At 42.0% G+C, this 14,173-nt stretch overlaps 1 gene segment (V, D, J or C); it reads right to left on the bottom strand.

Annotated features, from left to right (window-relative positions):
* Window positions 1-14,173, bottom strand: part of LOC101566418 — a 468,690-nt gene that overhangs the window by 7,882 nt on the left and 446,635 nt on the right. The window contains 1 exon segment of the C gene segment in view: window positions 1,463-2,102. Within this exon segment, the coding sequence occupies window positions 1,463-1,508 (46 nt within the window).

Raw genomic sequence — 14,173 nt, 5'->3', positions numbered from 1 at the left:
CTGCTAGCCCCGCTCAGCTTAGCCCAGCTCTGTTCAGCTCAGCCCAGCCCAGCTCAGCCCAGCCCAGCTCTGCTCAGTCCAGCTCTGCTAGCCCCACTCAGCTTAGCCCAGCTCTGTGCAGCTCAGCCCAGCCCAGCTCTGCTCAGTCCAGCTCTGCTAGCCCCGCTCAGCTTAGCCCTGCTCAATCCAGCTCCACGCAGCTCAGCCCGGGTCTCCTAGCTCAGTCCAGCTTTGCTAGTCCAGCTCAGCTCAGCTCAGCCCAGCTCAGCTCAGCTCAGCCCAGCTCAGCTCAGCCCAGCTCAGCTTAGCCCAGCTCTGCTAGCTCAGCCCAGATCTGCTAGCCCAGCTCAGCTCAGCTCAACCCAGCTCCACTCAGCCAAACCCAACTCTGCTAGCTCAGTCCAGCTCTGCTCAACCCAGCCCAGCTCTGCTAGCCCAGCTCTGCTAGCCTAGCTCAGCCCCTCTGCTAGCCCAGCTTTGCTAGCTCAGTCAAGCTCTGCTAGCCCAGCTGAGACTGGCTCAACTCAGCCCAGCTTAGCTCAGCCAGCTCCACTAGCCCACTTTGGATAACCAGGCTCAGTTTAGCCCAGCCCAGCCCAGCCCTGCCCAGTCCAGTTCAGCTTTGCACAGCTGTATTCTGCTGTATCCAGTTCAGCTTTGCTCAGCTAAAACATTCCACAACTGTATCCTACATAGCCCATCTGCCCTATCACCCTGAGTCTCTTCTCTGGCATGCATGTAATGGTCTCTCATCCTGTTGCACTAGGCTTTAGGCTGCGTTCAACAAATCAGTCACTAATCTCCCAGTAAAAGAATAAGAAAATTATACCTTTGCAACTTTAAATTCATGGAACTATAAGTAGATGGATAATAAGTAGAGGCATTTCTGCACAGAAAAGTTTCTTTTCCTCCAGAACCCAAAGCTTTGCCTGTACAGGTAGGACTCACTAGGGAAGTCTTTCTCAGATGCTGAGCTCCATGAAGACCACTTAGCCTGGATTCTTCCCTTCTGAATCTTAAATTAGCTTGACTTTAATTTCCACTTAGATGAAAACAACCATTAACCACAACCATGAAAAATATTGTACCTAAATTTTCCATTTAAAACTCATTTTTTTTGCCATAAAACTCTTTAGAAAGTACAATAATAGTCTAAAATAAAATCTGTTTTACTAAGTTAAATGGACACAACTAAGTGGTCCTTTAGAACATTTCAAAGTATCATGAACTGAATGACCAACAGTTAATAGACTTTAGAACTAATAGTGCCTGTTTTTTCCTGGACACACTTCAGATAATGTTGCTGATGAGTGACCCAGACAATAGTCACTCCAAGGATTCACAAATAAGTTTCCTTCTCTTTTGCAGACAATGAAGACTGACTCTCTTTCCAAGAGAAACAAACATCAAATACAATCTTTTAGAGAAGCAAACATGGCAGTGGTGGCTGCCTCTTGCTTACCATGTTGGTTGCCCGGTCGCTGGGAGATCCCGAGTATCTTTGTCATGGAATATTTCCTCCATGTCCATTAAAACTGGCTGATTCACAAAGAGCCAGTTGGCCTGGTGACAGAAGCCACTGCCACACTTCCCAGGTCTGGCTGGTCCTGGGGGCCACAAGCTGAAACCACGTCCAGCAGCCACACACAGACCTTAGTCAGCAGCCTAACAGCAGCAAGTTGGGTAGAAAAGAAGCATTCCACACTGCCTGAGTCCTAAAGGCCTTTCCTTTGCCTTATCTGGCTGGGATTCTCTCAATCCAACAACTAACATGTTTAACTGAAATAATCCAAGATGATTCTGTATATCTCACTTCAAAGTTCTCTTAAAGCAAGTACTCAATGAATAGTCTTAAAAAAAATACTTAGGAAGGCATCTTCATGAGAATAGTATAACAATGTTTTTCCTAATCCCATAACTTCCTTAAATATTGCAAACACACTCATTGTAAAACTAATGCTTCAGTTATTGGAAAAGTATTAGCATTAGGGATCACATGAAAGAACACTAAAGTAACTAAAAACCTTTCTTAAACAAACTAATAAACTTCCCCTATGATTGTTCAATTTCACATACATTGTACTTTGAAAATAAATACAATGTAGAGTTGAAAATAAAAGAAGTTAACAAGTTCATTTTGAACAGGTTGAAAGTTGATAAGCTAAGTCCTAAAAATTAAAGTCATGTAGTTGAAATGGGGCTTTCCAGTTCCTGCCAGCATCTGGGGCTTAATTTAGAAATGCAAATGACCCAGGTGTTGTTTTTCTCAACAGGAACTTTCAGATCTGTAGAGCTTGGAAAAACATTTCATAAACATCCCATCATGACCACAGCTATAAATTTACCTATTCTGTTTTCTCACTTCCTAAAATAAGCTTTCCATGTGACCAACTTCCTGCCACCTGCTGCAGGTGTCCGGGCCTCACGCCATCTTGACATTAACTCACTTCCCAGCATGGCTCCACTGACATAAAAAATCATTAATTAATTGTCAAAACTCAGCCCCAATACCTGCAACAGTACCGAATTCTTACTCCTTGTCTGAACATGCAGCGGCATCAATTCCAGACAGACAGAAGTTAACTGTCATTAATTTAGTAATAAAAATATTAACAGCAAATTAAAAATGAAATATGTTTGAAATCGCTCACATTTTAAGTCACAATTTTCTTGGCCATTCTTCTCTGGAGCCCCTTCAGAGACATCCTGCCTTTCAGACTTAACCTGTTTCTCAGCATTTTCTCCTCCATGTGTCCCCACACAGAGACCTTGTTCTCTCTCCTTCTCAAGAGCCTGTCTGGGCAGCAGTTGCCCTAAAGGTGCCCGGCGCTCATTTTTCTCAAGACCACACTACATGTCTTCACTGCAGAATTCGCTCCTTCAGACCATTCTCTTTCCAACATATAAAGAGTTTTAAATATCATTTAACACAGAGCATACTTGACCACTCTAAAGAAAATACTCCACTTCACATTCTATGATCAGGATTAATGAGTCACACTCTTAACCCAATACTGATTCCTGAACTGGATGTCCTCATCCCAGCCAGACCCCTTGGTGTTGCCCTGCCATGAAGACCCTGCTTTATTCACCTATCCAAATATGACCATCAACCCCAGCCACTGTTTGGAGGGAGTTCAGTCAGTGCAGTGATACGCCTGCTCTTATTCTAATTTTCCAAAGACAGCAAAACTTCCAATGAGATGACCAGTCCCATCCATCTGGCCAGCCACCCAGATAACCCCAAGGCCACTGAGATGACCCTACAGTTTTCAAAGAACTCCACAGAAAAGAACAGAGAAGGCCCCATAGAGGCTTTTCTTACCTGAGGAGACGGTGACCTGGGTACCGGGGCCCCAGATATCAAAAGCATTGTAATCACATTGATGCAGTCTCCATCCAAACTCCACAAAAACCCTGAGTGCCTGGTCAGCATCATGCTCACCACCCAGAGACTGACACTCATGGTCACACCCAAGTCACTGTGTCAGGTCTGAGACTTTCCTGGTCCCCAGACATCAACATTCTAGCCCATTTCTTCTGAATCTAGACTTTAGCTGGCTGGAAAGGTTACCATAAACTGATGCCCCATGTTCTCATGGGGACCCACAAAGCCTTGAAGATCTTGAAACTGACAGTCTAGTTACATGGCAGTCACATAATCGCTAATTTTGCTCCACAGATCAGTCAGCTATCACAATAACCCATTGGCAGGAACTCCTATCCAGGACCTCTGTGGTCATGGCCTAGGGGGCTGTATCTGAAGCTCCCCAGATCCCTATCCGGCCCTCTAAATTGTAACTGTAACTCTGACATTTGTAACTGTAAGACTTCTAAATCTCCCCTAATTCATCAGAGTAAATATGGGGTAGGACTCACCTGAGGAGACGGTGACTAAGGTTCCTTGGCCCCAGATATCAAACCAGTTGTCACATTATGACAACTGTGACAAGACCCCAAACAAGAACTGCTATCGGTCTGGGGCCCCAGGATCCCTCAGAGGACCAGGGCCCGGAGAGACCTAGTCATAAGGACCAGGATAGAAGAGCCCTGTCTTTTTTGGCTTGAGACGCAGACATCATCATTTTTGCCCAAAATGCAATAAAAATCTCAGAGTAGAGAAGGAAAAGGAGTTGTCAGGACTCACCTGAGGAGACGGTGACCATGGTTCCTTGGCCCCAGTAATCAAAGTAGTCACACTGCCATGGGCCCCATCAGGTGGTGTACAAAAACCTGACCTACCACAGTTTGTGTGGCAGCCAAGACCAAGAGACCAGGTCCTAAGGTCCCATGCCGAGGACCTTAGTTTCTCTCACCCTTTGTCCCTAGAGGAAATATCCCTGTCCCTACAGAAAGGTCATCAAAGGACACAGAGTCTCACATCCCTAAATGACCCTCATCCACTTCACAGGACCCCATTCAGACTTCTTAAATCCTTCTTCCAACTCACAAGGAAGTTAAAGAAATTCATTTCACCTCAGACAGAGTGACCAGGATGTTGCAGCCCCAGTTCAAAACAGTTGTCACATTGTAACAACCATGGAAAGATGAACCCCCCCAAAAAAGAACTGAGACCCCCCAAAAAAGAACTGAGACCCCTTCAAGTTGAGCCCAGTGAAGGCTGAGGCCAGCAGAGATAGCAGGACTCAGAGGTCAAGGGTACTGGGACTCCCAGAGAAAGCCAGCCATAGAGATCAGGACAGAGGAGATCTGTGGGGCCATGGTCTCCAGTACTCCTTTCTGGCCCCCAACGCTGCTCCCAACCTTTTCGGCCTGAGACTCAGCCTCAATCCTTTTGCTCCATAAATGCAGTAAAAATCTGAGAGTTGAGCAGGAAGAGAAGTTGGAAGGACTCACCTGAGGAGACGGTGACCAGGGTCCCCTGGCCCCAGTATTCAAAGATATCACAATGCTGTAGACTTCCTTACAGAGTATACAAAAACCTGACTCCCATGGCCAGTGTGGTTGGTCATGGTATGAAGTCCACATTCTAGGGTCACAGTTTGTCCCACGTCAGGAGCATGACTCTGTCATCTTTCACCTTGAGTGCCCTATCCCCACAGAAAGGCTATCAGCAGAACACAGAGCCCTACAGACCTCCAGAAGGCCACACAAACACTGAAGAGCCACTGAAAACTCTCTTATCTCCAGAGGAGTCTGGGCTCAGACATAGCAGGCTAAAGAAAGTGATCTTACCTGAGGAGATGGTAACTAGGGTGCACTGGCCCCAGAAAGCAAAAGCATTGCACAGAGACACAGGCTCTGACATTGCCCATATAGAAATTCAAACACACAGGAAAAGCCAGGGTCCAGCCATTCCTGTCTGGTGAGATCCCAGGTACCACGGTCTGGGAAGCTTTTCCAGCTGTTCAGAGCCCTACTGTAGATGTCAAATTTGCACACCTCAGGGACTCATCCCAGTTCCAGAAGAAAATACTAGAGTCTTGGTGGGGACTCACCTGAGGAGACGATGAGCTGGGTGCCAGGACCCCAGATATCAAAGTACCAGTGGCACAGCCTCTGCCTTCATGCTGCACCTGCACAAAAACAACACCCTATGCCCAGCCCTCTTGACTAGATACAAGACTCACTTGAGAAGGTGGTGACCATTCTGCCCAGGCCCTGGTTTTTAAAGTAACCATAGGTACAGTGATCTGGGCTGTAGCCAGAATCACCCAGGGCAACAGAAATCCTTAGCCTGAGGCCCTGTAGCCCTATTCAACCCTGGCCCAAGCAGGCACTAATTCTTTTTGGTGCCTCATGGTCATGGTGTTCCTGCTTTGAGCCCTAGTGTTGATCTGCCCATGGTATCTCTTTTCTGCATCTGGCTACTGGGAAAGATCTCCTCACTTTTCAAGACCACAAGGCCTCTTCTCTTCCTGTTTCCTCTAGCTCCCCCACCCCACAAGACACTATAGGGTGGTTGGCTGTGGGATAATATCTGCTGTTGATTCATGAGTTGTGTTTTTGTAGAACTGTCAGTCACTGTGGAACCAGTTAGCACCATGGTTCTAGGCTCAGCCAAAACGTCTGGGCAGGTGGCAAGTGTGGAGGAGGGGATAAGAGGGGAATGAAGGTAGAGGATGTTGAGAGGGTGTAGGAAGTGGGGGTGGCAGTGCAGATTGATCCTGTTGGGTAGCCTGGGACCTGGCTCAGTAATACAGCTCAGACCCTCAGAGTATGCTGGGCCAAGTGTCCTGTGCTTTTCTCTCACCATCAGCCACTGAATGACCAGCACAGCACAGCCTGGCTCTCCCACCCATTTTTAAATCAGGAGTTAATAATTTTCTGTAGTAGCAATCACTAGAAGGCCAGGGAAAGATAAAGATTCTCTTTTTTTTTTTCTTCTTTTCTCTTTTCCTTTTTGACAGATGTGCCTCTGTTGAACCCTACCTCCCTAAATGAGGATCTTATTAGCTTTGGTGAGAAGCATGGGAGGTGGGGTTGGGGCCTCCTTACTTGGGGGTTGGAACTCAAGGCATCTCTCCATCCACCCACGCTTGTCATCTGCTTGTCTCCCTGACTCCATCTGTGTGAGGCAGCCCAGGAACTGGGCATACCTCCTGTATGTTGTCTTCCCAATTGCTTTGGGGGTAAAGTCCTGGCACTGAGTCACTAGTAGTCATGTCCCCTCCCTGTCCTACATGAAGCTGTGGTCCTCAGCGAGGAGCCTTGATTCTGCCTATGACAGTGAGGGTAAAGGTAACATAGTCTAAGAAAGAGGATACCCCCAGACTTGCAAGGGTCCAGAGCAGACAGGAGAGATCTCAGTGAGACCCTTGTGTACCATTGAGAAGGGTATCCCATATGAAGGCCACTATGGCACATGATGGGAACAAAGTCCCTGGACTAAGAGGGCACCTGGGACCCTGCTGAAGAGGGAGGAAGGCCAGTCTGGGAGAGGGCTGAGGGAGGAAAGGGACTCAACTGTGATGCTGCTGGGGGCTTGGAGCCTTGTCTAGTGACAGAGCCTGGATTTGGGAAATGAACTGGCAGGTAGGATGGGGACTTAAGACCCAACTCCAGAGGGGCAGGAATGGAGCTTGAGGAGAGGCTTATTCTACCAAAGACCCTGTCTGCAATGGGAAACAAGGTGTCAGATATAGAAGCCAGAATGCTAAAATAAAAAAGTGTAGCAGGCTAGGGAAGGATGTGAGCTAGAGCATGAACGATGTCTGGCTCAAGGTGGGACAGAGGGTGTCACCTGAGTCAATGTGGGACTAAGATTCTGAGGAGATGCTGAAGTCTCCACACTGAGGGTGGTCCTGGCTAGATTTATGGGAGAAGCCAGGCCAGAACAGGAAGGACTGAAGGACAGTGAAGTGGCTATACAGGATCCTTGGCAGGAGGTGTTTGTGATCAGGAGGAAGAGGTGATGATGTCCTGGAGACCTGGGAAGTAGTCAGTGAGATGAAGGTTTGGTCTGTTGTTTGAGCTTCCTGTCCCTTTTCCTGCAAGATGCAGCTGCCCTTGTCCTGTGTTTGGGGTCCTGATCATTGCAGGAGGGGTCATTTCCTGCTGCCTTTGAGTCTCACCTTTCAGCCAGGGTTTTCTGGCTGGTTTCCCTTTGCCTGTCCTCTCAGGTCTCTAGGCAATGGGGTTAGCTCTGGTTGCTCAGGATGCCCCACTTCTTGCCACCTCAACCTCTGGCGCTCCCTGCTAGCTTCAGCTTCTGCCTCACCCCACGCTCTACAGCATCTTAGAAAAGCATCTGGCCACAGATCCCTCTCGGTTACTATTCCTGTCCATCCACTGGGCCCTGTGTGATGGATCTGGCATGACAGAATCTCTTGAGTTTGTCAAGGGAGCTGACCCACATGCCCTGTCTCTTCACTACTGTGCAGTGCAAAGCTGCCATGCTCAACTCTTCTCCAAGATGCTCCTCTGTAGATTCTGGACCCCCCAGTTTCATCACCTGCCAGGGAGAGGGCTTGGTGTTACAGCCACGCTATGACTGCTGTGTCTGGAGGCTGGATTAGTGCGGCAGGATCAGAGCTTGGCTTCATGGTGGAGCTGAGATTTACTGCTCAGAAAGTGCATTCAAAGTTTCTACATAAAATCTTTGCTACTCTTGTGTTTACAAGAGTTATATCTATTCTGTCTTCCAGCAGATTGCTTGTGTTTTTACATTTATAACATGATTCATTTTGATTTTAGTTTAGCACATGGTGACAGACATGTTCAGACAGGTTCAATTTTCAGCATGTGGAAACCTGTTTTCCCAACAACATTTATTAAAGAGACTATCTTTCTTCCAGTGAAGATATTTGGCTTCTTTTTCAAAGGTGAGGTAGCTTAGTGTGCTTAGAGTTGTTTCTGCATCTACTGTTCTGTTGCACTTGTTCTTGGATCTGTCTTTTTTGTTAGCATTATACTGCTTTTACTATGGTAGCTTTGTAGGGATTGTGATGTGCTCTGCTTTGCCCTTGTTGGAAAGAAGTGTTTTCCATATTCTGTGCCTCTTCTAGTTTCAGATGAACTTTATAATCGTTTTCTCTAGTTGTGTGAGGTACATTGGTATTTTGATTGGGAGTGCATTAAATTGTTTAACAGTTTGGTAAGGATGTCCATTTTCACTATATTTGTTCTGACTATGCAACAACAGAGGTGTCTTTCCATTTTCTGATATCTTCTTCAATTTTCTTTGCACAGAGTGCTATAGTTTTCAATGTATAGGTCTTTAATTTCCTATGAGATTAATTTCTAAGTATTTTCTTTTTCTTGATGTCATTGTAAAAGGTATTTCCTTACTTTTTCTCTCAGTGAGTTTGCTATTTGTGTTTAAGAAAGCTATGATTTTTGAGTCCTGACTTTGTACCATGCTATGCTACTGAATTTTGTTATTAATTATAGGAGTCTTGTGGAATTTTGGGGGATCTTCAAGTCCTCAGCAAATAATGATAATTAAACATTTTCCTTTCCTACCCATATTCGTTTTACTTATTTTTCTTTTCTAATTCCTCTGGCTAGTGTTTCTAAAACTATATTGAAGAGTAGTAAACACAAAGAGTGTAACTTCTTGTCTTGTTCCTGATTTTGGAGTAAAAGCTTTCAATCTTTGACCATTTTATTGATTTGTCATAGATGGCTTTTCTTAGATTGAGATAAAGAACTTCTATTCCAATTTTCTTTAGAGTCTTTACCATGAATGAGTGTTGGTCTTTGAGAAATCATTTTTCTTCATCTATTGAGATGATCATGTGTTTTTTTTCTTTCATTCTCTTAATTTGGTGTATTACATTTATTGATTTGTATATGTTGAAGTATCCTTTCATCACTGAGATAAATCCTACTTTTTCATGAAATATATACTTTTGATGATTTGTTACATTTTATTTGCCAGTATCTTATTGAGGATTTTTACAACTATGTTCATTAAGGAGATGAGCCTTTAGTTCTCTTTTGTAGTTAGATCCTTCTCTGGTTTTGGTTTCAGAGTAATGCTTACTTCCAGGAGTGACTTTATGGGTATTATTTTGCTTTCAATTTTTTAAAGTGTTTGAGAAGTAGTATTAAATCTACTCTAAAGCTCTTGTGGAATTTATAAGTGAATCCATCAGGATCTGGAATTTCCTTTGTGCATAGTTTTAAAAATAATTCTTCAATTTCATTGAGTGATATTGGGTTATTTCAACTCATATGCACCTAGAATCTGTCTATTTCTTCTGAGTTTTTCCATCTAATTAAAGTTTAAGTTCTTAAAGGAGGCATTGATTAACTTTTTGATTTCTTCAGGATCCATTGCTTTTTCCCTTTTCATTTCTAATTGCAAACAGATTTTATGCTGGTTTTTTAAAAAATGTATTTTAGTAAGGGGACTACATGGCCTCACTACACAGATCAGACTCATGATGATTCCTTTGTTTTCAACCTCCCAAGTGCTGGGATTACAGACACATGACACCACACCCAGTCTCAGTTGCTATCTCAGCGTGCCTCAGGGGCCAGGCCATCACAGCACACTGGGGATCGAATGCAGTTTCCTGCGCTTGTCTAACTAGGATGTTTGGTCTGCCGAGCTATTTGGTCAGCCCCTCATTTTGTTTTGTAAACTAAATTTGACTAAAGCTGGTCTATTTTATTTGATCTTTAAAAGAGTTAATTTTTGGATTTATTAATACATTGTGTTGTTGTTTTAATATCAAATACAATAATTTCTGTTCTGAGTTTTAAAATTTTCTATGTAGTGCTGACTTTGTGTTTAACATGCTATTCTTTTTCTTGAAGATTTATATTCAACATTAATTATTAATTTGAACTCACTCTTTTTATGGTGTGGGAATTTCCTGCTATAAATTTTTCTTGCAGGACTGTTTCTATTGTGTCCCATAACGTCCAGAGTGTCATATTGCCATCATAAGTTAATTATAGAAATTGTGCAATATGTTCTTTAATTTTATCTGTGATCCATTGGTTGTTCGGGGGGTTGTTGCTTAATTTCTATATGTTTGTACAGTTTTTATTATTTCTCTTTGGTTTGATTTCCAATTTCACTGCATTGTGATCTGATAATATGGATGAGATATTTAATTAAGTATGTCCTACAAGTTGGTGTGTGTTCTATTTGAATAAAGTCCCTATGTACTTCTGAGAAAACTGTGTATTCTGTTGTTGAGTGGAAAACTCTGTAGATATCTACAGAGTGTACTTGTCCAAAGATTTGGTTCATCTCAGATATTTCTTTGTTGTATTTTGTTTAGTCAATCTGTTCATTTGTGACACTGAGTTTTAAGGTCCCCAATTACAAGTATATTAGCACTTAACTGATTTTTCTTATCCATTAGTGCTTGTTTTATAAAGTTTGGAGTGTCAGTATTGGTGCATATATATTTATGATGGATATCTCTTTCCCTTGAATTAGCCCCTTAAGAAGTATAATAGTGATCTTTGCCCTTCTGATCAGTCTTGGTTTGAAATCCACTTTATATGCAAGTGGAATAACTATCTTTACTTTTTTCCAGGTTTCTATCACATGGAATATTGTTTTCTGTGATTTTTAGTCTATGAATTTCTTTCTGGATCAAATCTTTCTTATATGTAGCATATTGTTGGATCTTATTTCTTGATCCATTTTTAAAACGTATTTGGTAGTTGCAAGGTCTCACTATGCAGCACAGACTCATGGTGATCCTCCTGCTTTCAGCCTCTCTAGCATTGGAATTAAGGCAGCACCACTATGCCTGGACTCTGGCTGGCTCAGCCTGCCCTGGGGGTGGGGCTGGCATGGCATGTGGTGCCAAGGATTGAACTACAGTCCTTGCACTTGACTAAGCAGGGGCCTTAGTCCACTGAACTATCTTGCTGGCCCCCTCTTGATCCATTCTGACAATCAGTTTCTTTTGATTGGTGAATTGATGATTATGAATGATATGTGTTGATTTATTCTTATAATAGTGTTTTCCTGTTGTTGGTTTCCTTTCTAGCCTTATGTTTACCTGATTTCCTTGTCTGGATATTCATTCAATTGGGATTCCTGGAAAGGTTGTCTTTTTCTAGAACATCCTTCAGAATGTTATGGAATGTTGGTTTGATGCTCATGAATTTTCCACGATATTTTTATTATGGAAATATCTTACTTCTCAATCAATTATGAAAGATAGTTTTGTGGGTTACATCAGTCTGGATTTGAAATTATTTTCTTTGAGGGCTTGAAATCCTTCAAGCACTCCTTGACTTGAATGTTTGGAGTTCTATGTGACTCACATCTGTATCTCAGGTTCTTTTTCCATCCTTGTAAAGTTTCAGCTATCACTTTTGTGAACAAGATTTCATGCCCTTTGTGCTATTTTCTGATTCTTCACTGATTCCAGTTAATGTTATATTAGTTATATTGTCTGCAGCTGTTGGATTTTTTTTAATGGTCACTTGTTCTTTTTAAGAAGTTTTTCATTTGATGATCAACAACCAGAACCTATCTTCTAGATCTGGTATTCTGTCTTCTCATTAGATGGCTCTGTTGTGTATACTTACAGTGGAAATTTTTCTATATGTGTCTCTTTTATGGTATTTTCTACGTTGAACCCTCAATTTTCATCTCTTTTCTATGTTTTATCATATGTACCCTAGATTCACTAATCATTTCCTTTATTGTGGTCATATCTTATTAATTATTTCTGTTTTGTTTTTGCCAAGAGACATTGATTTGGGAGATTTTGTATTTCTTCCACCTCAGTGCCCCCAATTCTTTGCCTTGGGTGGATACACTGGAGATTATGAGTTGCATCTTGCCTCAAGGTTTTCTCATTATCTATTTTTTGTTATTGTTTGTTTTCTTCTTGAGGCTTATAAATTGCATATGGTAAATAGTTTCATTACTAGTATTGATACCTCTTTAGAAATTGACTTCTTTTCAGAGATGTCTTCTAGGTGTAGCTGGCTTTTAAATCCATTTTAAGATCCTGTCTCTTCAATATATTAAGAATGAGAAGTTGCTACCCATGTGGCCTACCACTCAGTACTGAATGATAGTAGTCTTTGTTACTCAAGTGTAGTTATTGGAATACAAAAAATATACCCATCAAAACTGTGTTATTTGGCTAATGCAGTGCTATCAGTAATAAAAATAGCATTAATCTTGACTAGAAAATGATAAACTGTGATAAATAATAATTTGCCATTTTTAACTACAGCTACACTATTTATAGTTATACGACAACATCTAAGGCAAATCAGAGCATTATAAACTGTAAGTATCCACTAAAACCAGTGATTTCACCCTAAGCTGAGAAAATATAAAAGGAACAAAGGGAAAACAATAGAGAAATAAAAAAGACAAAAGGATTAGAACCAAGGCTGCAGGACAAAGGAAGATTAAACATAACTTGGAAAACTGGTAAAGCATACAGGAAGAAAAACAAGGATAAAAAATAAAAACAAAAGTAAGAAAACAAAACCCTTGAAAACAATGCTCATACTAATGAAAATAAAAACAACAAAAAAGAAAGAAACCAGCCAAATAAGCAAGAAAAATATCAAAAGCAAAGGGAGAAAGAAGAATTTCTACGACTTCAAGTCTATGGTTATTTCTAGGGTCTATAGCTTTGTGATAGTGTCTAATTCAGGACATAGCTCTGCTGTTCCTGGTAGACAAAGGGGCGTTTACAGCCCAGATTCTTGCTGGATAATTGCAGCAAGCCTGTAGTAGGATTAGGGTTGGCTGTCAACACTGATACAGTATTCTCAAATCCATAAAAGTTCAGGATGATCTTGGCCTCTTCTTGTGGGCTTTGTGACAATGGCTTTCAGTCCACAACATTCTGGGTATCTCTTGCCAGTCTGACCATGGCTCCATGACTATGTATATCTCCCATTATTGTTCTTCATCGAGTCATTGTGGGATTTTGACACTAGGAGACCTGAGATGTAGCCAATCTACAATTGCTCCAAGTCCTCCTCTGGTCCCTCCCTAAAATGCTGCCTGACTAAACATCCTCTCCAGGGGGATACAGAAGTCATTTGGACTTCATTTTCACAATCTGTACCCTCACTGTGATCCATTCTGCTGGTGTGTTTCTCTCTGGAGGCCCCCAGCGTCATTGCCTTCACTGTGACTGTAGATTTGATGTTTTTCTCTCATGCTATGAGCCAAGAGCTAGAAAGAAGTGTGGTGTGACCTCTATTTTTTCTATGTTGAGATATGTCTCTACTATATTTGTGGGGTCTATTTTTCCCTTCAGATCCTCTCTGGGTCCTGGGGACTCACTTGTCTCTTTTCTTCCCCAAGATTTTATTGATTACAGTTGTCTTGATTACAAATATTATAGAGATTACTTTGCTGTTGCTTAGCATTTTGCCATCTTGCTGGAATTCTTCATTTCTAAATGAACTGATTTACATACTTTCATTCCTTCTTTTATATGTTTGCCTAAGGGTTTGTCCATTTTGTTTATGCCTTCAATAGATCAACTCTTGATTCACCGATGTTTTGTACTATTTACAGTCTCAGTTTTTTAATTTCTATGATGATCTTTTTAAATTAATTTTATTGAGAAATAAACAGCAAGGAGACAGTTACAAAACAGGCTAGTAGGACAGTTACAATAATTAATATATTTCATATTGCTGTCTTCATAGTAATTATTCAGAGTAAAAGATGCAGACATAATATCTCGTCTAAACAATACTAGTACAAATGTTTCTTCTCATTAAACTAAGAAAAAGCAGCCATTTATCT

The sequence above is a fragment of the Octodon degus genome, unplaced genomic scaffold (genome assembly GCF_000260255.1).
Source record: "Octodon degus isolate 3935 unplaced genomic scaffold, OctDeg1.0 scaffold00284, whole genome shotgun sequence".
NCBI lineage: Eukaryota > Metazoa > Chordata > Mammalia > Rodentia > Octodontidae > Octodon > Octodon degus.
Note: the sequence above shows the minus strand (reverse complement) of the source record. Positions and strands in the feature narration are given on the sequence as shown.